Source organism: Neurospora hispaniola, assembly GCF_033458365.1.
Source record: "Neurospora hispaniola strain FGSC 10403 chromosome Unknown B0T23scaffold_4, whole genome shotgun sequence".
NCBI classification, from domain to species: domain Eukaryota; kingdom Fungi; phylum Ascomycota; class Sordariomycetes; order Sordariales; family Sordariaceae; genus Neurospora; species Neurospora hispaniola.
The window spans coordinates 334,369-359,866 of NW_026944409.1; the positions used below are offsets into that span (position 1 = coordinate 334,369).

The 25,498-nt window shown below is 53.5% G+C and overlaps 8 protein-coding genes across 8 annotated transcripts; 5 read left to right on the plus strand and 3 right to left on the minus strand.

The window, feature by feature from the left end:
- Nucleotides 1–688: 688 nt before the first annotated feature.
- B0T23DRAFT_453272 (uncharacterized protein) lies at nucleotides 689–2,692 on the plus strand. Its single transcript, XM_062841170.1, has 2 exons — nucleotides 689–876; nucleotides 939–2,692. Exons 1-2 carry the CDS (start codon nucleotides 784–786, stop codon nucleotides 2,607–2,609), a joined length of 1,764 nt encoding a protein of 587 aa, XP_062692539.1. The 5' UTR covers nucleotides 689–783; the 3' UTR covers nucleotides 2,610–2,692.
- A 597-nt stretch (nucleotides 2,693–3,289) lies between these two features.
- Nucleotides 3,290–5,852, minus strand: B0T23DRAFT_441486 (uncharacterized protein; the record flags this gene model as incomplete). Its single annotated transcript, XM_062840777.1, has 4 exons — nucleotides 4,623–5,852; nucleotides 4,408–4,534; nucleotides 4,241–4,322; nucleotides 3,290–4,182 (listed from the first exon to the last, which is right to left on the minus strand). Exons 1-4 carry the CDS (start codon nucleotides 5,804–5,806, stop codon nucleotides 3,290–3,292), a joined length of 2,286 nt encoding a protein of 761 aa, XP_062692540.1. The 5' UTR covers nucleotides 5,807–5,852.
- An 806-nt stretch (nucleotides 5,853–6,658) lies between these two features.
- On the minus strand, nucleotides 6,659–8,452 carry B0T23DRAFT_133931 (Golgi transport complex subunit 5-domain-containing protein). The gene has a single exon (XM_062832236.1). The coding sequence runs from the start codon at nucleotides 8,201–8,203 to the stop codon at nucleotides 6,803–6,805; it is 1,401 nt and encodes a 466-aa protein (XP_062692541.1). The 5' UTR covers nucleotides 8,204–8,452; the 3' UTR covers nucleotides 6,659–6,802.
- A 243-nt stretch (nucleotides 8,453–8,695) lies between these two features.
- B0T23DRAFT_378974 (uncharacterized protein) lies at nucleotides 8,696–11,350 on the plus strand. Its single transcript, XM_062837120.1, has 2 exons — nucleotides 8,696–9,849; nucleotides 9,909–11,350. Exons 1-2 carry the CDS (start codon nucleotides 9,178–9,180, stop codon nucleotides 10,893–10,895), a joined length of 1,659 nt encoding a protein of 552 aa, XP_062692542.1. The 5' UTR covers nucleotides 8,696–9,177; the 3' UTR covers nucleotides 10,896–11,350.
- On the minus strand, nucleotides 11,194–11,627 carry B0T23DRAFT_315871 (uncharacterized protein; the record flags this gene model as incomplete). The annotated part of the gene is made up of 2 exons (XM_062834887.1): nucleotides 11,194–11,261; nucleotides 11,441–11,627. The coding sequence occupies 2 exons, from the start codon at nucleotides 11,625–11,627 to the stop codon at nucleotides 11,194–11,196; spliced, it is 255 nt and encodes an 84-aa protein (XP_062692543.1).
- Nucleotides 11,628–14,028: 2,401 nt separating this feature from the next.
- B0T23DRAFT_316853 (uncharacterized protein) lies at nucleotides 14,029–14,474 on the plus strand (the record flags this gene model as incomplete). Its single annotated transcript, XM_062834962.1, has 3 exons — nucleotides 14,029–14,101; nucleotides 14,248–14,263; nucleotides 14,303–14,474. Coding segments are annotated over 3 exons (261 nt in total), but the record flags the coding sequence as incomplete, so codon positions are not given.
- A 4,156-nt stretch (nucleotides 14,475–18,630) lies between these two features.
- B0T23DRAFT_378981 (uncharacterized protein) lies at nucleotides 18,631–18,915 on the plus strand. The gene has a single exon (XM_062837121.1). The coding sequence runs from the start codon at nucleotides 18,651–18,653 to the stop codon at nucleotides 18,861–18,863; it is 213 nt and encodes a 70-aa protein (XP_062692545.1). The 5' UTR covers nucleotides 18,631–18,650; the 3' UTR covers nucleotides 18,864–18,915.
- Nucleotides 18,916–21,296: 2,381 nt separating this feature from the next.
- Nucleotides 21,297–24,241, plus strand: B0T23DRAFT_133998 (uncharacterized protein). Its single transcript, XM_062832237.1, has 2 exons — nucleotides 21,297–22,229; nucleotides 22,295–24,241. Exons 1-2 carry the CDS (start codon nucleotides 21,697–21,699, stop codon nucleotides 24,114–24,116), a joined length of 2,355 nt encoding a protein of 784 aa, XP_062692546.1. The 5' UTR covers nucleotides 21,297–21,696; the 3' UTR covers nucleotides 24,117–24,241.
- The last annotated feature ends 1,257 nt before the right edge of the window (nucleotides 24,242–25,498 follow it).

Below are 25,498 nucleotides of genomic sequence, written 5' to 3' on the forward strand. Positions count from 1 at the left end.
GATATAGAGCTTTTATTGGCTTCCTTGGAGTTTTCGTTTGGAGAGACCAACAATGACCAGGGTGTAATACGCCACAAATGCCTCTTTTTATACCTCCATCCGTCTCCTAAAAACCTCCAAGCATAGGAAAATATAAAAGGGTAGTCCCCATCTAGTACCTATCTGTTTGAAAATCACTGGAAAATCGAACGCTTCTTCACTTTCGGGGGCTCTCGAGTGGAGATGGGCGTTTTTTGTACCAAACTAACAAACATACCAGGGTTAGATTGTACATACCCAACACTCCTTCATTACGAGAGAAGCCGAAGACCGGTGAGGACTTACACTTGCTTTTGTAAGAAAAAAAAAAAAAGAAGTGTGTCGGTCTCACAATCATGACAACCGAATTGCCGGAAGGTGATGGCTGTCTCTGATAACGGTCTTCTAGAAGGTTTCACAGGACCTACATGGCACTTTCAGCCCTACGCTAATTGCCAACAAAAAAAAAGAAGAAAGATCGTCGGGCCTGTTTGCCGCCTGGGCGTGCTGACTTGCGACAGGGCAGAGTGAGAGCTCAGCTTCCCTTGCTTTGTCATCAGCAGCTTTATTGTCGGCGGGACCATCGCTGAGTGAGAACTTTGGACGGACTGTCTGGCTAGCACCAAGGTGACTGTTAGCTATGCGACTGGACTTCATCTGATGGCAAATTCATACATGTTACCTTAGCTTGGCGAGACCGAGAGGCAACGAGGACGACATACATACACGGCAAGTTGGTGACCCACCCTCTCATACCTACCCAAAATGACGGACTTGCCGTCTGGGATTGGTCCGATCCGGCGGGCGCACCGAAAGAGTCGGACGGGTTGTACGGCGTGCAAGGCCCGCAAGATCAAGGTATCATCAATCCCTTTTGGCACGACATGACATGACATGACACCGTATTGACCCTTCTCCAGTGCGACGAACACCACCCGTCATGCATCAATTGCATTTCCCACGGGCTGCAATGTCCCTTTCTGTCCATGAAAGCAAACCTGCCGCCTAGAACCAGACCCAGGCCACAGTCGTCGCAAACACAAAGTCCCATCACCCAGTCCCAGCTTCAGTTCCAACCACCATCGCCACTTTCACCGGCACCCCCCCCACATGTCGAACCTCCACCATCATTATCATCATCATCATCATCGTCATCACCACACGGCATTCCCACTTACTACCCCAACCCAATAATCGAAAACAATGACGACAATGACGACGACCCCCTTCCCACCCTTCACCTCCTCCTCCTCCTCCACAACTTCACCTCCTCAACCTACCTGACCCTCACCACCGACCCCACCGTCGCCAACTTCTGGCGCACCTCCGTCGTCGATCTCGCCTTCTCCCTCTCCTCCTCATCCCCCTCGTCCTCCTACCTCCTCCGCGTCCTGCTCTCCGTCTCGGCCCTCCACCTCGCCTTCCAGCAATCATGTCCCCAAAAGCGAGATTTCTACACCGCCCAGGGCATCCTGCTCCACCAAAAAGCGACCAGAGAAGCCATGAGGAGGATGCTACCCGTCATAGAACGGGACGAGGACGAACTGGGCTTGTACCTCTTTGCGAATCTGACCATCTATGTCGCGCTTGCAAGCCCGAGGGGCAGGAGGGGCGATGGGAGTGTCTATGTTTTGGATCAACACGAGCAGAGAAGGCATGCCGAGAGTAATGGGCTGAGCAATGGCGATAGAAAAGGGGGTCTTGAGGGCCCGGCTACGGGATTGGGGTCCGAAGCGGGCATGGGCATGGGGATAGGCACGGCAGGCGGTGGACTGAACTTTCCCGATTGGGCCTTCCTCGTCAACGGCCCCAAGTCGCTTAGCAACTTCATCATGAACAATGAAGCGCATCGAGAGTTTCTGAAGCCTTTTTTGGCGTATGGAGGGAGGAGGTGGAAAGAGGCGAGGGGCGAGTCGTCGGATTCTTCTTGCAGCGCTTCATCGTCCAATACCGGGACACCGAACCCCCCATCTGGCGCTGGGTCCACCAGCTCCGGCTCCGGAACGTCAACCGAACAAAAGAGAACGACTGAAAGTAGGAGCGGGATACCCAAGCCTCCCGGACCGCTGGCCCATCTCCGCGAGCTCATCAGCAGAGACACTGCCAATCCTCACCTTCACACTTATCTTTTCGCCATTGACGAACTAGAACTGTCGCTCACGCACCTGACTTGTTCTTCCCCGACTTCGCCATCCGCGGCCACTGCCACGACCACATCCTCACCCCGCACAATCACCACAACGACCCCAACCCTCACCACATGCGCCGCCGCCGCCGCTGATGACTCCCCAACCTCTCACTCCAACTCAAATACCCAAGGAGGTGACGTCCTAGACGCCATGCTCTGGCTCTGGGCCGTGTCTGACTCGCTCGTCCCGCTACTCAAGATTCCCACCCAAGAAGCCGTAGCCATCTTTGCCCATTTCGGCATCTTACTCAAACACCATGAGCGACAGTGGTGGTTGCAGGGGTGGGGAGATCATTTGATCATGAGAGCCAAAGATATTTTGGATGAGGAACATGCAGGGTGGATTCGGTGGCCTTTGGACGTTTTGGAAGGGGACCACGGCATCATCCATCATGAGAGGTGACGCGAACGCGAAAGAGACAGGGTGTGAAAATGGTTGAAAGAGTGAGTTTCAAGGGCTATCTATGGAAAGAGGGGGTGTCAAAGGGAAGGGGGGAAAGGGGGGAAAAGAGAGTTCAGCTGTTCATGTGATTAGTCGTAGTGGTATTGAGCAGCTGTTTGACGCAGTTTAATCTGATAAGGAATTAGGATCTCGGGATAACTGAGCAAAGGCAGACCGGAGTTTCATGTGCTGGAAATATGAGTGGGTATTTGCTTCCACTTGGCTCCTTTGATTTCTCATGCATCAATCTGAATCTGGAAAGCACTCCTTTTTATTCGCTCCTGGTCGAACCTCGCAGGGCAGTCCATTATACTATCTTGGTCTTTCAAGCTCTCACTTGAAGAATCTCTCTGATCTCACCGACTGAAGGAAAACGCAACGCAATCTGGTCCTCATGCCATCCATCCTTCCACTGTCTCTTCTGACGCACCAGACTTTCATGTAGATCAGTAAATGTTTGACACCCGTAAGCTGTCAACTGTTAAGAAATGCAGTCATGATCCCGAGAGATCCTCGAACCCATCGAGTCTGTGATAAGAAGCATATACCTACCATCCCCTACCATCCCCTACCATGCAGCCATCCATCCATTTTATCCTTCAACTCCTTGACTTCCCCCTTTACCCCATGCTTCTTCACACTCACTCCTCATCCCCACCAACCCTCAACCTCCACATAGGAACCACATCCTCCAACACCCCCTTCCTTCTGTGACTCTCCCCGTTTCCTCCGCCCTCTGCACCCTCACCATCCCCATCAACCACCACCGGCCCACCAACCCCCAAATCAAACCGTCCCCCGATGCCCCCCTTCCCACCCTTCCCACCCCCCGGCGCATTCGGATTCGTCTTCCCCTCCACACACCGCCTACACCACGCCGCCGGCCTCACCACCACCTTGAACGGATTATACACCCGCTTCGCCCACCTCTCCTCATCAAACACCTCGTCACACGCCTCACACCGATCCGGATGCTGCGTCTTCCGTGTATGATCCAGTCTACTACACGTCGGTCCAAAGTGTTTAGCTTTGAGCTCCTCCACGTCGCCTCCGCCGCCCGGCACGTTGCCAAGTTTGATCGTCGTCGGCGGCATGAAACTACTGGAATTGTCGCCTAGTTGGACTTTGAACACGTCGGTGCCCAACATGGGGCACTGGTCGACTACTTGGCGGAGACCGGGGAGGCGAAACAGACGGTCGCGGCCGGCCCAGAGGAAGGATGCAAGTAAAGAGTGTAGTTTGGTGCTTTCGGAGACGCCCGAGTAAGCCTGAAAGATGCCGGAGAAGAGGTCGTTCGCGTAGGATTGGGGGGATAAGAGGGGGTCTGAGTGGTCGATTACGCCGGAGCGGCCCGAGGCGGGGACCGAGTAGGTGCACAGGAGGAGGAGCTTGGTGTCGAGGTACTGCCCTAGTAAGGTAATGCTGTCGCGGCAGAGGAGGGGGATGCGGAAGGTGTGGCCTAGGTTGTAGAGGGTTACGTAGGTGGTGATGGGCGAGGCGAGGGAGGAGGGGCGGGTGAGGTTGTCGTCGAGGGCTGTGAGCGACAAGTTAGCAAGCATGTGGATGACATGGTGACAAGAGGCAAGACTTACAGTCAGCATACATGAACCTCAGCATGGTTTCAATGTCGTCCGCGTTTTGCTCGTGGAGGTTGATCTCGCTGATTTGGCCTGTCTGTTTACCATCAACTTGTCAGCAACTCCTTTCAACCTCTTCCCCCCCCCTTGTCATCGCCCCGGAACCCAGTAAACACACTCACCCCATCACTACCAGCAAACGCCTCCCTGAACCACGCACTCCGCGTGCTCAATCTCATCTTATGCACCTTCCACTTCTTCTTGAGACAATGGATGGTAGCGTCGGAGAACTCGCCTGTTCCGAGGAGACTGTTTTTTTTTCCCACCATCGATGTTAGCATTGTGTTTATGTTTCCACCTGCCATTCTATAAAGGAGATAGGGGCAAAAAAACATACTGCAAATCATTCTCCTTGTGCCGCCGATTAATCTCCTGCCCATCCACACTCCACCCTTTCTTGCCGACACTTGTTCCTGGCCCTGCTGCACCTTTATTACCTCCTGCCCCTCCCGCAGCCGCCGCCGCCCTCACCACCTGCTTTGGGCCAGGCCCAGAGCCTGCTCCTGAAGTCGAAGCCGAGCCCGCTCGCAAAGCTTCAAAAGCTCTCAATGTCGCCGCGATCCCCTCGGTTGAAGCAACTTTCCGCTGTTTACTGGCTCGCCCATACGCATCAGAATCAGCATCATCATCATGATCAGGGTCAGTATCAGCATCAGCATCAGCGATGCTAGCGGCACTAGCAGTGCGTTTTCTGGCGGGAGTAGTGGAGGATGAAGCGCTAGATGTAGAAGCACCGCCTCTACCTCTGCCTCTACCTCTACCTGTACCTCTGCCTCTGCCTCTACCTCTGCCTCTGGTGTTGGTGGTTTGGCGGGTAGCAGCAGTGGCGGAAGCAGGACCAGGGCCGGGGCTAGGGCTACGGCTGGGGCTGGGGCGGTTAGCGGTAGCAGTAGCAGTAACAGGACGGTTAGCGGTAGCGACGATGATGGGAGATGAGGGTGCGGCTGGAGGCGGGGAGGTGGTTGAAGCTTTGGCGGTGTATGTGATGTTAGTGTTATCGTTAGCAGCAGCGGCCGTGGCTGCAACTGATGCAGTTGATGCAGTGGTAGCCGTGTCGGTTGCGTCTGCGTTCTTCTTGGGACGGCCGCGAGGACGAGCGGTGCCGGTGCCGGTTGTGGTGGTGGGAGTTACTTCCGCTCCGTTCTGAGTGTTGGTGGTCGGGGTAGCTTTCGCGGCAGTGGTCTTGGGAGTAGCTTTGGGTGTAGCTTTCGCAGTAGCCTTAGTAGCAGCAGCAGTCTTCGGAACAGCAGGCGTCTTGACAGTCGCTGCCTTCTTAGCAGCAGCTGGCTTCCTGGCTGTAGCGGTGACCTTCTTGGCCGGGGGTGCTTTTGCAGCGGCTGTGGATGTAGTGGCACCGGCAGGTGTAGTGGCCACGGTGATGCTCTCGCTAGCGGCAATGGTCGCAGCTGTAAAACCGCTTTGGGCTGCGGGTGCGGCCTGGGGTATGGCTTGAGGTATGGTCGTCATACTGGGAGCCTCAGCCGGCTCGGACTTGATGCCGAGAGGCCTGTTGGGATCCATGCTGGCGGTGCCTGATGGAGGAAGTAAGGGAAGAGGACTGGTAAAAATTGGAAAGCGTGGGTTCAAAATGAAGGTTCCTGGACCTGGACACGGGTTAGTCGATGTTGAGTGTAAGGTGGCTTGGATTTTGTCAGAGGGGAGCATAATTTTTCAGATCGGGTTGAGTACGGGATCGAGTGAAGGTATACCGGAAGAAGATTGAACGGGGAGAAGAAGATTGAACGGGGAGAAGAAGATGGGTAAAAGAGGAAAGGAAGGAAATGGGGTCTTGGAGTGGATTTATACCTGTAAAAGAAGAGATAATGCTGAAAGATCATACGAGTCTTCTTCGTGGAAGTCCAAGACCAAGGCGTGATGGAGGAGGAAGAAGGCGTGGAGGACAAGGGAGGAGGTCTGGAGAAGATGGGGTTGAGGTCGAGAGACGAGACTTTATACCTGATGACGAGAGGGGTCGAGGTGGTGGGTGAACCTGGAAATGTCTGGGCTCATCAAAGTCGTTTGCAGTACGTGGCTTGGACTCATATGTTCCTCATATCATCCGATAATGTATTTCAGATCGAGGTTGAGGCCTTCTGACTGGCCTGAAGGGAATAGAGAGTTGACGAAAGGGGGTGAGGACGACGGGGAAGGCAAGATATACGGTCGACAAGGGCCAATGGTGGGAGTGATATGGAGTGTGGTAAAACAAACAATGCCTCAGGTCCTCTAAAGTGCGTAATCTCTTTTCTTTAATCGGATGTAAAAGGGATGGAAATTCATGACTGCTTTCAAGGTTTGGAAAATGGTTTGCGGCATGGGAGGAAGGGCAGTGAATGCCCTTGTCGATCAAAGGTTTGTCCAAGGCGCTTTGAAGTGAACACGACGAGACGGTAAAGGTGTCCAGAGATGCCAACGATTATTCGACGACCATATGTGGTCCGAAGAAAGGATGCTGAATTTATCAGCAACGCCATGTGCATTTTCTTCAACTGAACCGACCCTCATCCAACACCATCATTACCTCCCAATATTATTCACAACACTCCCCACCATAACCGCAACCTCCCTCTCCCACCGTCCACTCTTTTCCCCATCCTGCATCTCATCATTCTTCCCCCTATCTCCGGTTGCCGCCCCCGCCACCGCACTAGGCAACACACAGCCCTTCACCACACACTCCTTGATCGCCTCCCCGACACTCTGCCTATTCGTTCTCAGCGTCCTCGCCGACACTCCTCCCTTGTTCATAATCTCCTGCACCCTCGGCGCCAGATTGCTCGCCATCGTTCTCCAGAAGTAACTCGCTAATGAGCCGGTTTCCAAGTACGCCAGCAAAGGTGGAAGCATGTTTCCTCCTGTCTTGGGCGTGGCTTGCTGCCCCTGGACCAACGGGTGAGAGGGGATTTTGGTGGCTTCTAGCACGGCTTCCAAAGCGACCACGTTTTGGCAGCGGGCTGTTACATCTGCTAGTGTGCGTTCTAGCGAAGGCAGGGTGGCCAGGGCTCGGGACAAGGACGCGGTAGAGGATTGCAGAGCGGTACGGAGGTAGGATTCGAGAGATTGGAGCATCAGGGTTGGCGACCACTTTTCGTTCTTGGCGAGGGTGGTTGGCGACAAGAGGTAGAGCGTTGTTAGGCCGGAGACAGTTCGCGCTCTGGTTTCTTCGGACTGGGCAAAGGTCAAGGTGCCCGACGCAGATCCCATGGAAAACTCGCGGATGATGCGCTCGGCGGATTCACGGACGGACCGCTCGGTGGGGAGGTAGACGTTGTCGCGCAGAGTGCGGATGACGGCAACGCGCTCGATGCCGTAACCTTCGGAGCCGGGCACGTTGGCGGTCGAGAAGAGTTCGCGGAGAGACAAAAGAGTGTGGGCGCATCGAACCAGGGCGCGATGGTCTTCTTTGCTGCGAAGACTGGCGGAGGAGGTGGTGACGGTTGTCGAGGCAGAGCCTGTCAGTTCGGCATGTTGGACTTCAAGCTGGCGACCGAGTTGGAGAGCACGACCTACTGCTCGGCCCAGCTTGAGGGTTTCCCAGAGACGGGAGGCCACAAGACGGACTTCTTCGGCTTCGGCATGTTTCTGGATAACCTCCTTTTCGAGCTGTTTGTAGCTGTCGTTGAGGGCCTTGATCTGGGTGTCGAGTTCCCCGACGATACGCCCGCTGGCTTCGGTCTGTTCTTGAGTATGTGTGAGGAGCGGGATGGCGGATCGGGTGGTGAGAACGTCGATGTGGGAGTCGATCTCCTGGATGTCAAAGAGGACGCGTGATAGGGGCGTTGAGAGGTCGAGGGGCGCATCGTTGGGGTTGTTGGTCGCCAGCACGAGCGTGTTTGCGAAGGCGGCGGGGCTGAATCCTGGGTCGAGAAAGGTCTCGTAGTCGATGTAGGACGGCTCGTCGTCGTTGGCGACACTCATTGTAACGGCTGTCGTGTATACGTGTATCTTGTGTGTATGTGTATGTGTGGTTGTGAAGATGCCCCGGGTCTGAAGACGGAGATGGACGGGATCGGAACGGGGTCGAGATGTTGCCCGACCGGAGGTGTTGTCGAACTTGTCGGGTTCCCGTCGCGCGCTGTCTGTCGGAGGTACCTAGGTCTACCTCTAGGTGGCCGGTTCCAATTGGATTCTTGCCCTGAAAGCCCAAAAGGTTACAGTGGACCTGTAACCGAACACCGAGGCTAGGTAGCGGCAGGGGCAGGTGGAGGGCAGTGGAGGGAGCCCCGCCAGTGTCCCCGCATTCGGGGCTCCACTTCCACTTGGTGAGGTCATCGCGAGAACATTGTTTCCGAAAAGTGTTAACAGAGGTGTCCCTGTTCACAGCCCCAGCAGCCCTAACCACTGTTAGGCAAGCCCCGGCAGAGCCCCAGGGTGGTAGTGGGTGCGCTGCCCGGGCCGCGAATGAGTGTCGAGATTACAGCTCTTGGCCCCTGGGCGAATCATCCATCGATGTGAAGCTCGAATCGTGATCGCGATCCCGACTGGAAATCCGTCACCGGTTCCTGGTTTTTGGGCCTTGGTCCGGTCGCTTTTTTTCTTTTTCCCCTCTCAGTCGGCGACTTTTATTTTCTTCATTCTCTTTTTCCTCACTCTACAAAAATGACCAACAGAGGACTCGTGGATTCTCGAGGCTGACGACCACCACCACCACCACATTGCGCGCCATCCACACGCCATCGTCCTATCGCCAGCTCCATCTCCATTTCTGACCCAGTCCAAGACATAATCTCAGATCTAGATCTCACCACCTCCGGTCCCCGTCGATCCCCGTCCTTCCGACTCTTCCGCCTTACATACTAACCTCTAGTTCCCACCTTCGATTTACCCGACTCCATCTTCCCCAGCTTTTCTCCTCTGATGGTCCTCCACTTCCATTTGCGACGACCGCGAGAATGACCATCGACATCCGCGACATCCTTGCCTGGCCCGGCGGCGACAACTCGACCGACACCGTCCTCTCCGGGGTCCACCTCAACCTCACTGCCCTCGAGAACTGGAACTACACTCTATACTCCAACGGCACCCTGTCCAACGGCACAAAGTGTTACCTTACCTTCGAACCGTATGCGCCAGCCCTCATCTTCCCCAATGGTACCTTTGTCAACGCCACACAGTGCTGGCATCCCGTCTATCCCATCGGCGCCCGTGCCGGCACCGGCCTGGGTTTCGCCGTCGCATTCGGCCTGGGTCTCGTCTTGACTCTGGTCGCCTTGAACAAACATGGAAAGCTTCACCTGCCCTCGGAGAAACGATTCCATCCCATCGGTCGCAGATGGCAGTGGTACTGGGCCATCTGGACTTGCGCCACCGCTTTGATCAGCCTGTTCACGAATATCGATGTTGACCGATATTATCTACCCGAGATTCCTATTGTGCTTACCTGCTTCTTCTGGTATTTAATGCAGATAGGTGCCATTGCTTGCACATGGGAGGCAGTCAGACATTGGGGCAGCTGGAAGGAAAGACAGTTCATCGATCCGGATCCTTTCCGCCTTCGCCAGGAAGGCCGTCGCTACTGGGTCGAGCTTATCATTCCGCTGTTTGCGTATCTATTCATGTGGTTGGTATGTCATAGTAGCCATCTTGTCCTACCCTACACCTTCCAGCTAACCGTTGTTCGCAGAACTTCTTCATCGTGGTCCCTCGCTCCTGGACCAAAATCGAACACCAGCGCTACCCCGAGCAAATCATCACCGACGCCAAGCCGACCGCCACCGACGACCGCTTCAAGTCCGCTCCCTTCTTCCTCTTTACCACCTGGCTGATCACCGTCTTCTCCCTCTGGCACTCCATCAGACACTACTGTCCGCGCAACCGGGGCATCATCAACCGCACCATCGGCCTCTTCAAGTTCACGCCCACCCGCTTCATGCTGATCATCCCGCTCGCCTTCATCGTGCCCTTGTACCAAGCCATGGCTGCCTGGAACTTTACTTGGAGTCCGCTCAACATCAAGGGAAAGCCCGAGGCTATCTACCCGGGAGGATATGCGCCCTCGTTGCTTATCGTGCTCATCCAAGCAATCTACGGATTGGCCTCACCGAATGAAGACCGCGAGCTGATCCGCCAGCGCCGCGAGCGCGGCCAGATTCTTGACGCCGAAATGGGTATCCAACGTAAACCAGCCTGGTGGCGCCGCGTCAACGAAGCCCCCGCCCCGAACATGACCATGCGCGACAGAATCATGCGCAACGTACGCGAGATCGGCGGCGGCGGTCCTACCGCTCGGAACCTCAAGGACTCCATCCACACGCGCGCTGCCGAATCCAAACCTCGCCCAACACCGAATGGTCCAGCAAGTCCCGGCGATGTCGAGATGGTTAGCATCCCCTCGCCTGAGCATGTCGTGGGGGTTACTGGACCGATTGCGCCAGGAGACTTTGCTGCGGCGAGACAGACGGCGACGAGGTATGCGAATATGACGCCTAGCGCGGCGAGTAGGCAGGCGGAGTTGATGATGGATGGGCCGCGGGAAACAGTACCCCCACCACCGCCGTATTCGGATCGGCCACCGGCAGTGGGAGAGACGGGGAGGAATGATAGTGTGGCGTCAATGAGTCCAAGTATTAATTCGCCGCCCGCGCAGATTAGGAGTATGCTCGATGTATGAGGATGGTGATACGAGTTTGGATAACAAATGAATGGACTAAAATACAGATGTGGGAGAAGAAGATACCAGTTTGCATTCATTGTCGATGTTATACGGTACATATGGGCATACGCGGCCGCGCAGGCCTTGGGAAAAGAAAAAAAAAAAGGTGGTTGGACTGGCCACAGACACGCTTCCCCCTCCATGCTTGAAGCAGGAAGGATGATGACAGGACATACCAACCTATCCACGATCATATTTTCGAGAGAGAGGGGATACACGAGACAAAGAGTGAACGACCAGGAAAACGTTATAACGGTTAAGACAGGCGGATCTGAGTGAAGATAATCTCCTCTTCATTGTATTCGTTCTTGTACCGAACATAATCTTGTATAGTTGTAGTAGTATTTACTAGTCATTGTCATCTAACGACCAAGATAATCACCCCTTTACACAAGCTGTCGAGTATACATACCCCTTCGGTAACTTGCTGGTTTCCCATTCTACTCGTACGTCTCGAACCGTTCTATTCGTCCTTGGCAGTCTACCCACTACGCCAAAACCACACTTTCTTTCCGTGCCGGTGCCGACTATCTTGACATTGTCCGGGCGCGCCGAGCCGGGATAGCTTCCGTGATGTCCCTTCCCTCCCTTGGGCCAGCCAGCTAGCCAACTGTTGCCGAATTCCGAACTGCGTTCGTTGGCTTCCATCTGGATCCTTCTGTCGGTCAGCCGGTGACTGCTGGCCCCCATCTCTTTGTTTTCTATTTTGGATCCAGAGGTACTAGTAGTCTACATAGTAACACATCGATGGGTACCATATCGTATGTGTGGTACCTAAGAATATTCTGGACGAAAGTTCAAAACATGTAAGCCGTTTCATTACCTAATTGCTTTATCTCAAAGCTACTTCTTTATTATCCTTCATACAGGGTGTGGCTGTCTGTCGTTCACGGCATAGATGTTTGTTCTTTTGCTTGGCGATATATTGATGCTTGGCGATAGGTAGGTACCTAGGTAGGTACTGGTACCCGATGTTATGGGGTAAAGCCAAGTTATAGTAGCCGACTATACCTACTTGGGCCAAGCAAGTACTGCAGTACCTACCTACCTGTCTGCGTGTAGTTCCTTCCTTCCTTGGTTGTCATTCGTCCTTCTTCAATTACTTTCCTACCTACCTCCACCTCTACTGTATCTTCCACTTTGTAGTTAGTTTGTTGTTTTCACTTGACTCCATTTGTTTGTCCGCCTCTTTTTCTGTTTTCACCAACTACCGATACAGGTACAGACACGGCAGTTGTACTTACTCACCAGGCCTGGCTGAGTGGCATGCTTGGATGGCCCTGACGAGGGCCTCTTCGTTCCAGTCCCGTCCCGGACTTTCTCTCCGGAGGAGTCCTCCTCCTCCTCCTTCTTCACCGGTCCCAATTGGAGGGGAGCAAGAGAAATGCCGACGATTTCCAGGAACAATGAGATGTTGCTGCTTGTCTCACTCCTAACCAAAAGACATACACGTCAGCCCTGTGAGTCTAGTGTAGATAGGTACCTACCCGTCCGTCCGTTGTTGTCCAGCCTTTAATATGTTCGATCGTCACCACGTTTTTCGCGTGCGGCAGATAAGTATGTGGACACATCATATATAGTCAGCACTAATATAGACCGAGACGGGGCTGTAGGCTTCAAAGGTTACCTATCATTCTGTGATATTTTGAGGATGGAGGGTGTTGTTGGCTACTATGTGTGTGTGTATGTCTTGGTTTCTTTTCTTTTTTTTCTTCTTCTTTTGTATACGATTACAAATGCTCAGGGGGGGGCGGGGGGGGGGGGGGTCAATGTGGCCGAGTTAGTTCCGGGCAGGGGGACGAGTACATAAGGTGTTAGCAGCTAATATCAAACGTAGAATGAAATAAAATGAAAGAAAAGCAGAAAGAAAACAGGGTATCGGGCGCAGTGGCGGTACTGGTACATAGTGTTTACATTCCGAGCTTACCGGGCCTGATCCGTACTAGGTATCTTCCAATCCTGGTCTGTACCTCGATTTCTCACATACTTGCCTCTAAAGGTGACCGACTGGCCGGGTCCGGAGCTCCACTCCGGCGGGGGTCGCGCGGGGCGGGCGGCGACTGCATTTGTGGCGTCTCCACTCCACCGTGGTCCGGTCCATACCAAAGGATTGGATTCATTCGTTTCTTTTTTTTGGTAAATCGAATACAACCTACTGTATCGGCTCAAGTTCGTTCCCCTTTTGCACCTTTTCATTCGTATTGTACATTCTACTTGCGCGAATACGCATATAGCGACCAGTTGTCACGCATGTGAGGTTTGAGAACCCCCAAAGCCAGCCAAGATACGTACCAAGAACCCCTCATAATTTCTTCAGCTGAGTATGCAACGTCGATAGCGACCAGTGATCTAATCTGTCCCGGAACCCTTTTCAACCCCAAGTGACAGCTGGCAGCTTCCTGGAGCTACATAGGTAGTTGTATTGTTGGGTCAGAGCCAGGGGAGTTTTTCTTTTTCTTCCTTTGTTTTCGAACTCACTGCGAACTACCTACTGTCGAACTACTGTTGGCTTGGCGATCGATTACTTACAGACGCGGGGGGGATTATGAGTTTTCGTACATAGTAAGTCTATGAGATCTCACCTACACACCATGTTGCTGTCGATCTATGAGTATGCCCGCTCGGTATTCACTGTTTGCACTACTGCGTGCATCCGCGTTAAATGCGGGCGACGGACGACGGGCGATGGCGATGAGGTGGAATGTGGCAATGTTTACCGTGTCCAGTCAGTGTCGAGCTAGTATACTATTCTAGGTGGTTAGTTTCTAGGTTTGTTTTGAAATCCTAAAATCAGGAACAACAGCTTTCCAACGGATCTCTCGGTTCACACTAGCCCGAGCGGCAGCCGGTGCCGGGAAGCTGAAAGCTGAAAGCTACCTATAGGTGCCTATAAATAGCCAAGCTATCTGACGAGTAGCGAAGAAGACGATGATGCATCAACCGCTAGATTGTATTGTGTTCGTCCATTTGTTAGTCGACCAGTTCAGAGGGGGCATTCGCTATCGGGATCGAATGTAGGTGGTTGCTATCGGAAGCGCCCGATATAGCTCTTGTCTTATAGTAGGTAGTAGTAGATGTTATAATCCAAACGAGTGGCCACGACGATTCAGGGACTTCCCAAGTTCCTGCCAGCCTGTCAGGGGTACACTTTCACAGCACCCGACGTTCGGTACCTAGACTGACATTCGAGGACCGAATGAGAACATGAGGTAAGTAAGCAAGGCTGGGCTGGGCTGGGGTCATGGTTGCATCAGACCTGTCATTTTATTGCGATGCCTGCCCTGAGCCAAGAGAGAGGGACTGGAGAGAGACTCTGTTGTCAGAATGTCATGTCCATGACATGGCCTCTACTGGACCATGGGTAGGTATAGTGTACCTGAAGGCGGTGGAGCATCTTTCCGGTCACTTGCATTTCAGTTTGCTCCTTACCTTTTGACCCTGTCGCCGGGGAGAATCCTATTGCTTCCAGATTACTGGGCCGATGCTGGACAGGAGACTGCAGCGGATGTGTCGAGATCATATATAACGTCAACTTGACCCAAGCTCCAAAAGATGGTGGAGTGGAGACAGAGACGCGGTGGGTAGGCTGAGGACCACTTGAGAGACTCTCACCCGATCGGTCGGACATTGCCTGGCTTCGGGGAAGAAAATCGAATCGTGGATTTGACTCCTGTTATGCCACCTCCTCTGGCTCGGCATCGTGGATTCAGGGCCTGGCAGACAACGAATGCAAGGTACCTACGACCTACTCTGGGATGCCGGCTACACAAGGTCCCCGCAGAAGGGCGTACCTTTCCAAAGGCGTACCTTTCCACTTTGCTTTTTCACGACTGACTGGAGAATGTGAAATGAGCCTTTCCGAAGCCGAGCGACAGCAACATCTGCAAGAGATTCCCATTACTTTAGGTAGGTATGCATTGCTGTCCCTGGCAGGTGCCGTGTTAGCTGTCTCCATCTGCACTGCTAGTTTGGCTTCCTGGCTTGCTCTGTTAAGAAATGATAAAAAGATAGTGTCGAAACTGATGTGTAAGCTCAACAACTCTGCCACGTTATACACATTGTAGATTCGCATGTCCATTTGGACGTGTGACCGCCATGTGACCGCCAGGATGAGGCTATTTCGTGTCTTGTTCTCTCGGGTTCCGGTTAGCCTCAACGCACGCACTTTACACTGCAGGGGCAGCTAGCGCAAAGTGTAGGCGCCGGCGATGCTGATGATGTGCTTCACTTTATGCAGAGTGAGTGGCCTGAGTGGATCTGATTAGCATCCTACACTAAACGGCGTTCGGCCTTGTGAACAACGAATTCGGTCCCAGGCGGGCATTGTATTGGCCTTTGTTTCACCGAATTCCGTGGACCGACCGCATGCGGCGGCAGTCAACTTGGTCATGACGTTCAGTTGACGGGCATTTCAGGCACCAGAGAATTGGACTTTGGTTCCTAGCCGCTGCTGGCATCAGGCATCACTCATCGGCAGATGAATGCAGCACTAGCCAGCAGCTAGCGCTAGCCTGTTTACGTCCTGTCCACTTCCAGTGGGGTTTGATCGATCGTCTCTGTTGAAAAAGAATGCCCCACCCGCCCGGACCCGAATAGCCCCACACTGCTCTTCGCTCCTGCATGATCGATCCCTACCATCCAACCATATGACGCCATCCATGACCACGCATTGGCTACCTAACAGCTCTTATCCCCCACCCGCGTTGAGCCGCGTAGATCAGTGCTGCCAATCGGCACATCCGTTACCAGATGTTAGCGTGTTAGTGAACCTATCCATCACTGCACTCACACATTTTTCCCTCTTTCTGCAGAAAAAGCAACGAAAATCGATTTTTCACGTCCCTTCTCGAATTTCCCAATCCTCGATCCAACAAACCGGTCAACACCCATGATGGCCTATCGGGAAAATCCTCCATCCGATGACGACGACGACAACAAAAACAACAACAACAACAACAACGAACAGAATAACGGGAGCGCGCGACAACGGCAAGGACGACTTCCAACTTACCTGGAACCCAAGAGCGGTGTCGTCTTGGTAGCACATACACTACCATACTCGTGTCACTGAAGGACACAAAGGCATGCGATGACGCGGACAGCGGCATCCTGACCCTGGCTGACACTGGCTTCTGTCTCTCAAGGTTCTGGACCTGGATTCTGGGTACCTACTTTGCCCATCGGCATGCTGCTCATGCAGTATCACGTCAACAAACTGCATAAGCGGCCGATCAAGAAACCTGCTCTTCTTCGCTAGAGACAGCAGAAGCAAGCAAGTCTGGGAAGTGTGCCGTGCACAAGTTGCCCTTGGAAACAGAACAAAGCCAAAATGATACTGCTTGTCTGGGGCTGAAGCAACGCTGTGCCGTAACACATGCCTCAACAAGCTTACAGCCTCTCAGGAACCGAGAGCGGCACCCAAGGCAACGAGGGGGAGGGTAACACCAAGTCGGAGAGAAACCGGCGAGGTGGAACGGGCGCGAATCCGATTGTGCCCTCTTCACGCTAAAAGGTCTCTAAGCTTTCCGTCTCATTGTTCTCGAACAAGCTTTCGCGTGTCGGCCCTGCCACGGCCCCTCCCTTCCCTTCCCTTCCCTTCCCTTGCAGAGTCCCAGTCTCAGTCAGTCCCCATTTGCATCCTGCATCTCATTGGATCCAGAAGAGTGTATGACGCTCAGGAACCATCGGTACCAAGCAATGAGTGAGCAGGATCAGGCACAAAGCACGCATTCAGGTACGCTGCTCCTCTGTCCTCGCATCACACGCACCCGTTTCGCCATTATCAGTACATGCACATGCGAGGTGTCGATAAGACGTGAGATGCAATGTGTCGCCCAGGCTGGTCGGTCAGGCACCCGAACTCCGAATAAGGAACACGGACACAGACACACAAGGCACACAAAAGTATGGCAAGGAGTTGGAGTTACAAAGACACTGGGCAAGGCGAAGGAGTGACACACTCACGGTTTGGTATACTGACTTGTAGGGGTAACAGTGGGACAGGGCACCGCACTTGCTTGCCACACGGGGATTCACCGCCAACTCTCTCCTCCCCTAGCGCGCACCCATCGCATTGCTTGGTAGGTATACGGTTCCTGACGGGCCCTTGCTGGTTGCTGCTGCCGGTGGTCCTGACTCAGAGCAAGCTCTGGATTTGTGCAATGGTGATATGGTGATGAGTTGCACTCGGCTGGCACAGCTCCATAGTAAGAGGTCAGTTTATGGTTCCCATGACCTGAAATGCACTGTCATTGGTGACGGGAGATGGACATATAGGGTGGTATCATCCATCCATCTGATATCCCAAGCCGAGATCTCCGATTGTCAATGGACATCGATGGGCCGCGTCCGGGATTCTCGCATCGTACCCGGAACAAGGCGACTTGCCACCGACAGAGCCTCATAACAAACACAAGCGATTTGCCATCCCTGCCGTCAGAAAAAGAAGGAAAAAAGAAGGAAAAATCAAGTAATTTAATCTGGCGAAAGGGCGGGGATGGCAGAATGGTAGGAACCCCTCCCTGGTACAAATGAAAAAGAATCTGCGCTGTCGTCAAAACAGGCTGTCTGCCCCTGGGCCCTGGCTGGATGTTGGAAGACGCGGCTGTGAGTGCCCCCTGTAAAACCTGCCTGCCACTAATCACATGTGCATGAACTAGGAACAAAAGTCTTTTTGACCCTGGTTGTGCCTGTGCCTGGAGGGGTGCACTCGTACCTTTTCTTTTTCTTTTCTTCTTATCTTTCAGGCTACAAGACGCTCCTGCACGGCTCGTGCGTGAGCTGGATCAAAGCTAACGATGATATCTCCACCCCGTCATCATGCGGGGTCAGGACAGCTGGTTGAGGTTGGGCAGAAACACGGGCATCATCACAAGCATTTACCTAGTTGCGGACCTTGAAACTCTTGGACTGCGTTACTGCAACCAGTCAGTGGCTTCGCTCCATGAGACGATTCTCTGGAACGAGAAAGTTGTGCACGACACCGCTGGAAGCGTGGACAAAGTCTCAGGCCTCAGCTCTTGCAGGTGTCACTGTCGCCGCAAACGGCTCTGCCCATTCGGATGAGTGTAACTGGATGTTCACGGTTCTACCCGCCGATTCCGCACTAACAAGCTTCATCAATCCGCTTTGTTGTTGAAAATCGGTCTTTTCGCCGATTCGATGTCGATCAGCGAGTGCCGACATCACCTGCATCGTACAGGTATTCTTCTTTGTCCATCTTTACACTACACTAGAAAATGTGATACTTTGGGGGGGGGGGGGGGGGGTTAATCCCTTGAAGTGCTGTGGACCTTACAAAATGAGGAGCAGACACAACCCAAAGCGACCATTATTTTGTACGCGCTTCTCATCACGCGAAAAGGCATGCTGAATACCACAACTCTCAGGTTACAGCCCACTGAGCCCCCCTCCCCGCTGGTGGATCGCATCCCCTTTTATGAAACAGCCCAAGCATTCCAACCCCTCCCTCGACCCTCGTTTTCTTTGAAAGCTGGGAAGTCTAAAAGAGAAGATCCCCCGCTCCCGGCTTCCCATTGCCGCCCTGATCTTGTGTCTCCTTGGCCAAATCCCTCTACATGGGTACCCAATACCACTTGTCCATCCATCCAGTGTTTTCGCTTTACGGTTTTTTCCGGATGAGGCCGCCCGAACCGGCCGTCTTGGACCCCCGGTTTCTTTTTGTCGTTGTGGGAAAAAAAAAAAAAAAAAAAGATGGTTCAGTTTGAGTCCAAGTTGAGTTTCCAGTGGTGGTGCCTGCCTGCCTGCCTGTGCCTGGCTGTCTGTGCCTGTGTGCACTTTGACACCCAAGACATCAGCTGTAACAGTAACACGCACGTATGCGCTGTTCTCGGACTCCCTCCCGTTTTCGGGATGATACCATCGAGTAGAAGAAAGATAAGAGAATGGATAACACTCGCAAGGTAACCCAGCCAAAAGATGTCCTGGCCGGAAAAAAAAAAGAGAAAGAAAAAAAAAAAAAAAAACCAAGGAAGAAGGGATGTGAAACACTGACATCAACCATTCGCACAAAAACTGGAGCAAAAACGTGCTCTCGAGGTACACGGACTGAAGTTTGAGTAACGGGCACCCCAAGCTGCAAACGCCGTGGCTACGTAGGATCGAAGAATGGCTCTAGTGTTGTAGGCATACTGCTGTAAACTGTTGCGTAAACATCTCGTTCCGTCTCATGTCATCGTCTCACCATTGGCCGCCATCACACTTTCTCCACAATCCGAGCCCAAGCAAGGTACCCGTAAGCCTCTCTCTCTGGTCATCTCTTCCGGGCCAACTCATGTACACCTATCTATGCACCTTTCATTCCTACTAGTCTAGGCAGGAGAATTTCACAAGAAGCAGTCGATGCTACAAGATCAGGTACACTACATACATAGCATTGCGGTCAGCTGTCCTGCCACCTGAATAACCTCAACTTGGCGGCATATCCCCAATCCACACACAACATACGGGCGCTGACAGGCCAACAAGCTCCAGGCAAGGGAGAGGGGAGGGTCCCCGGTCCCAAGTCTCGGTACTCCTTTCGGTAGTGTACACACAGCCAGGTACATATGTAGTAGCGCTAAAGGCAAGGACAGCCTGATCCCATCCCATGGCTTCCGAGATCCCATCGACGACAAGACACAACCACATTTGTCCGATAGGGAACCCGTTGCATTGGCGGTATCCAGCCCGACCGACGTGCATACAGAGCTGTTGTTCTCTCTGTCTGGTTGGCTCCCTCGAGTAGTGTAGCATCCAATCCATCCATTCCTCCCCCCCCTTGATCGAGTAGTTCGCCAGCAAGGGCGGCGGCGTGCCACCAGCCATTAAGACTCAAACAAACAGATGCAACCAAAGAGGCCTGCCAGCCAGCCAGCAGAGCAAGCGTACCTATCTCACCACTCATCCATCACCGAGAAAGAGGCGGCGACTGGGAGGCTCACAGTCACGGCAACCAAGCAATCAATCATTCGGGCTACGGGCGGCGTCATCAATCATCTGGCATTCCCCTAGGCAGTAACCCGGTGAGGGTGGGCATCTATCCATCCATCATCCGAGCATCCAGTCCCGGGAGTGTAAGAGAGAGGGAGAGAGGGAGAGAGATAGGTGTTAGGGTCAACATATCCACTCGGGCGGCGACTGGACCTGACCACTGACCAGACAGACCACGACGATAGGACATGACCCCAGGAACCGACTGGACGATCAGAAAACCAGGACCACATATGTAGGTGCAGGACAGGACAGGAACGGAAGAAGTCAGGCCAGGAGACCTACACAATTGCCACTTCCCCTGTCTCGTGCGCGCCATTCAAGGAACCCGCTTCGTCACAGCGTTTTTGTCTTTCTTGTCTTCTCCTGTCCTTGAGGAAGGGGGGGAGGGTACATTACATATCCATCCTTTTGTGGCATTCTGCTTGCTTCACTTGCTTCTGCTGCTTTCGGGACCTGCTTTTGCCTTTTTTTTTTTTTTTTTTTTTCTTTTTCTTTTTTTGCCCACTTTCTTGGCGTACACGTACATATGTATGCGACTGTAGCCATAGTATCGAGGTTGGCTTGGCAAAAGGGACAGACAGACAGACAGACAGACAAGCAGTCAACTCACGCTGCCCCTGTATCAGAAGACTTGACTTCCATGACTTGAGTGACAGGAAGAGAAAAAGACGGGAAACAGAGAGGAAAGAGAGAAAAAAAAAAAAAAAAAGGATCCCCACTTGGGCCCCCGGACGACATACGACATATCGACGACTGCTTCTTCTCAGTGCCCATATCCACACTACCTCTATGTACTACTTTTTGTCCCGCCCCGCCCTCCTCCTTCGATAATCAACAGGACATACTAGCTACCTACCTAATCCCGGCAAACCCATTCCATCTCCACCGTGCCGCCCACCAACCAGCAAGTCCAAGCCCGGCCAGCAAGATCCTGTCAGCGTCCCGCCCCAAGAAAGAATCCTGACGGACCCGACCTGAGTGTCAGCATCACCCATTTTCCATTCATTCCATCTTCTCTCTCTCTCTGAACGCAAGGCACCACGACCACCACCATCTGCCATCAGCACCACTCACTGTCACTGCCACTGCCACCTTTAGGTTGACACTACTCTAGGCGACGGCAATCCCAAAGCAGCCTTGAGATCAATCATATCACGACAAGGACGACGACGACTAGACAGACGACAGGCGGACTAGCCTCCTCCTCCTCCTCCACCACCACCACCACCACCACACCAAACAACTTGTGCGACATCGACACCAAAAAAAACACTACCTCTACACATACAACCCGCCGTCTCCCAGGGGGGAATTTGACCGCACACCACCCACCTACCTGGCCAACAGTGACCTGAGACGACCAAAAGATCGGCATTGCGCCCCTTTCTGTTCCCGCTCTGCCTCCGACCTCTTCCATTTCCATCCTAGTCCCCAGCAGTCACACTCACTCTCACTCCCACCACTCCAATCCATCCCTCGCCCAGTCGCTTCTCAAACGAAACGCAGTGAGCGCTGAGTGCCCCTCCCCGCACTTGACCCCTGCCGCGCGTGCCTACATACAAGCACACACTTTCCTGACCTCAGCCTCATCCACTTTCCTTCCTTCCTGCTTCTGTCATCGCTTTGTTCTTTTTCAACAAAACTGTCTCGGGTCCCCCCCTCTATTCTCATTCGCCTCTCGTCCCGAGTGCGCTTTTTCTTCCATCCCGTCTCGTCTTCGGGCAAAGCAATATAGACATAGTAGCCGACGCCGCCATCCGCTATCATGGCTGCAACATTTCGTCCCGTCAATACGCCTCTGTCGCCCTCGGCCGACTCGCCAATGGTGATGGACTCGACAACAATAACGTCACCAACCACACCCAGACCTAGCACTGCCCCGAGTCAGTCGTCGTCATCCCGACATTTGGACGACAGCAACCACCACCCCGTGACGACGACGACACCCACTCGCACAACACCCAACTATGGAGCCGGCGCACTGGCCTCGCAACAGCCGCTCCCCACGTCGCCCTTCCCCGACTCCGTTCAGCTCCCCGACATCACCGACCGTGGCAACAGCATGCCCAGGCGAGAAAATTCGCAGCACTCACGCAAGTCCAAGGACTCGGACGACATGGATATGGATGAGTCGGATGGCGAGGGAGCGGGTGAAGACGGCCATGCATCGGACGATGAGGAGATCAACGCGGATGGCACAAAGTCCAAGAAGAAGAAGTCGCAGAGGTTTTATTGCACAGACTATCCGCCATGTAACCTCAGTTTCACGAGAAGTGAACACTTGGCACGACATATCAGGTACGCTGCGCATCTTCTCTCCCACAGCACACAATCATCATGGCTAACGCTGCTATCACTTGCAGGAAACACACTGGTGAAAGGCCGTTTCAGTGCCACTGCGGTCGCCGCTTCTCCCGTCTCGACAACCTCAGGCAGCATGCCCAAACCGTGCACGTCAACGAAGAGATCCCCGGAGATTCGCTCGCCGCGACCGGGACAAGGTTCCAGAGGCAGATCAGGACGGACAGGGTACGCCAAGCGGGTGGCAGGGCCAGGGCGGCTACCGCGGGTAGCGTCATGCCCGTCGTGCGTGGCCATTCCAAGTCCATGTCCACGTCAAGCATTCCCAACATTAGCCAGCTAGGTGCTCCCTATGGTGCCAGCGATGCCCGCCGCCGCCCGCCGCCATTGGTCATGGCCGATCCTCGCGCGAGGGTGTCGATGGAATACCATGGTCCCGATGGTGCCTATCACCGGGGTGCTTCTCCGAGCGACTTTGGCACTCCCACTTCTGCCACCTTTTCGACCGGGCAGAACAGCCCCCGATGGGGGCCCGGTATGGTATCGCCAAACTCTTCACACTCGCGCTCGCACAGTATGTATGTCGCCGGGGCTAGGACACCTGGCCGTCGTCTGAGCGTGCCTTCGGGAGGCAACCCGTTTCAGTCACCGCACGGCAGCAACGTTCGGGGTCCTCTCTTCGGTCCTTCCGGCATCAACACATCCAACAACGGTGCCTTCTCGCCAAGTCAGAGCACCCTGCTGGCATCGCCCACGGTGTCGAACGCGAGTGGCTGGTCGCGGCGAGATTCTCTGTCGAGCGTGGCTGATGATGCCTGGCGTCGGCGAACTTGGCATCCGGAAAGTCGTGAATTTAACAACGGCGTCAGCCGGTTGCGTGAAGTGATCACGCCTTCGCAGTTTACCCATGCTCCTCCCCCCATTGCTAACCCAGCCAACCAATCGCCACAGCCATTCCGTTTGCCTGGAATCGAATCCTTTGACGAACCCCATCGGCCGCTGTCGCCTCCCCGCCGTTTGCCATCACCGATGATGGTTGATGCTCCCCGGCCTGCTCAGCACCAACCCCCTCACCCGAACGAGATGGGCTTCAACCGACCCCGCGAACTGTCGGCCCAATGGGATACGAGCCTCCACCGTGGCTTGACGGGGCTCAATATCAACACACAGACCCCGCCTCGCGATGGGGCTTCAGCATGGGCAAACGACGTCAATCATGCCGTCATGTCGCAAGCAGACCGTACCCGGGCCCCTCAGGGCCAACCAGGGGCGTATCAGCAGACGGTGCGGTTCGATACCGAGGTGCAGACCGTTCCTGCCCCTCTGTCTCGCCAGCACCAACATCAGCAGCCAAGCGGACCACCACCTCCACCGTACGGAAGGGGTCATCACCATACCATGTCGGCTCCGTCGATTACTTCACAGCCTACCAAGAGACATGGCTGGTATCACGGGTCGAGTGGGCCGGCCGGAGAGACGATTCACGAGGGACGGGCGCGCGTGGACAGGATCATGCATCCTAATGTGGCGGCTTTTCAGGGTTTTCCTGCTAGGGACCGGGAACAACCACCGCAGCAGCAAGCGCCATCTCCACAGCATCATCACCAAGGATACCAGCAGCAGCAGCAGCATCAGCAGTATCAACACCAAGGGCCACCGGTAGGACATCAGCATCAGCAAGGAGGGGGACCACCGACGATGGAAAGGATTCTGGAGAAGCCACATCCAAATGCGCACGCGCACGGGCACCCCGCCCACGCTCATCCGCATCAACACCCGCACGGTCCTCCAGCTGGCGGGGATACGGCATCGCTTAGGAGGCTGGAGGCGTTGGTGGCTGTGGCTGTGGGTTCGAGTGAGGGGACTACAGCTGCTGCTTATTAGGGTGGGCAGGAGCGGGCGCATGACTATAAATTCGCACCCATGGCGTTTCCAGACAACATTGCAAACTTACACGGCGAACGAGAAGATGAGGAAAGTACTCAGCAACGAAGTACAATGAGAAGAAGAGAACAAGGATAGGCTTTAAAGGCGCTGTCGCTGTCGTCATAAGCTAGGTGTTCTTCTTCTGCGGAACAGGGGAGGTGGGCGGAGTCAGCGGGGTGAGCAGGTAGAAGAAAACGGCGAGGAAGATCAAGGCCGACTTGGAAAGGGATTTACACGATATAAGCGGAGGAAAGCAGTAGCGAGAATCATTACTGGCTGACAAGCTAGGTCTACAACAATGATGAGGGCGAAGAAGGGGGTCGTGAGAACAAAGAAAGGGCGATGGAAACGAAAGAAGGGGTTGATGAAAACCACTTGATGACATTTTTTTCTTTGGTATGACGTTGGGTCATGGGCATGACGAAACTTTACACAACATGGAGCGCGCACACGGAACATCTGCTCTTTTTTTGTCTTTCTCATTTTGCTTTTGTAGTTTCCCTTTCTTTTATCTGTCATTCCCGGTTCGGCTTTATGGGTTTGGGTTTTGGTTTTGCTTGGTTACATGATGGCGTTCAGGATGGTAGGTAGGCAGGCAATGAAGAGGGTTACGGAAGGGTCTCTATCTATCTAGCAAGGAAGGGGGGTTTTTTTTTTTTTTTTTTTTTAGCACGGGAAGTGAGTAGGTAGCATTTTCCGGGGTACAAGTTTCTTCTTTTGTTGTTGTGTGTGTGTGTCTGTGTGTGGTGTTGATGGGCAGCAGGGCGGCAGGGCAGCGGCATTTTGACGACTTTATGTTTTTCCCGTTTTTTTTTTGTATTCCTTTCCTTTTATCTGTCGTTAGGGAGTACCAACTGAACACTACTTGAGCATTCGTTTTTTTTGCAAGAATATGATACCTAGGTACCAATTTCCAAACTCCGCTCTATCGTTTTGACATATTTGTAATTGGTAGTGGAAATATGTTTGGATACACACACACCCTTAGGGAGACACCAACTCACACGTCTGCGACACATGCACACATACACACATACACACATTTGGATTGAAAACTCCTTCCTTATCAGTTATTCATCCGTCTGGACGCTGAAACCATGACCGAATTATTTATTATCATTATCGCTGTTCTGTTCCTCTTGTTTGCTGTCGCTGTTTGTTGTCCTGGTACCTAGGTAGCCAATAAATACCTGACACCTCCTGCCAAGTGCCAATCCATTCACAACATAGGTAGTCATTCCGTCATGCCAACGTTAGGTATAAGCCCAATAATACCTACCTACCTACCTACCTATCTTTTCCGCTTTTATGGTTTCTTAGAGGTAGGTAGGTAGGTAGGT

What these genes read in the sequence shown, in the direction of transcription:
- B0T23DRAFT_453272 (XM_062841170.1), top strand. Translation starts at nt 784, where the DNA reads ATGACGGACTTGCCGTCTGGGATTGGTCCGATCCGGCGGGCGCACCGA. An exon ending in GCAAGGCCCGCAAGATCAAG is followed by an intron (nt 877 to 938) that starts GTATCATCAATC and finishes ACCCTTCTCCAG; the next exon opens with TGCGACGAACACCACCCGTC.
- B0T23DRAFT_378981 (XM_062837121.1), top strand. Translation starts at nt 18,651, where the DNA reads ATGGTTCAGTTTGAGTCCAAGTTGAGTTTCCAGTGGTGGTGCCTGCCT.
- B0T23DRAFT_133998 (XM_062832237.1), top strand. Translation starts at nt 21,697, where the DNA reads ATGGCTGCAACATTTCGTCCCGTCAATACGCCTCTGTCGCCCTCGGCC. An exon ending in CACTTGGCACGACATATCAG is followed by an intron (nt 22,230 to 22,294) that starts GTACGCTGCGCA and finishes TATCACTTGCAG; the next exon opens with GAAACACACTGGTGAAAGGC.
- B0T23DRAFT_133931 (XM_062832236.1), bottom strand. Translation starts at nt 8,203, where the DNA reads ATGAGTGTCGCCAACGACGACGAGCCGTCCTACATCGACTACGAGACC.
- B0T23DRAFT_378974 (XM_062837120.1), top strand. Translation starts at nt 9,178, where the DNA reads ATGACCATCGACATCCGCGACATCCTTGCCTGGCCCGGCGGCGACAAC. An exon ending in CGTATCTATTCATGTGGTTG is followed by an intron (nt 9,850 to 9,908) that starts GTATGTCATAGT and finishes CGTTGTTCGCAG; the next exon opens with AACTTCTTCATCGTGGTCCC.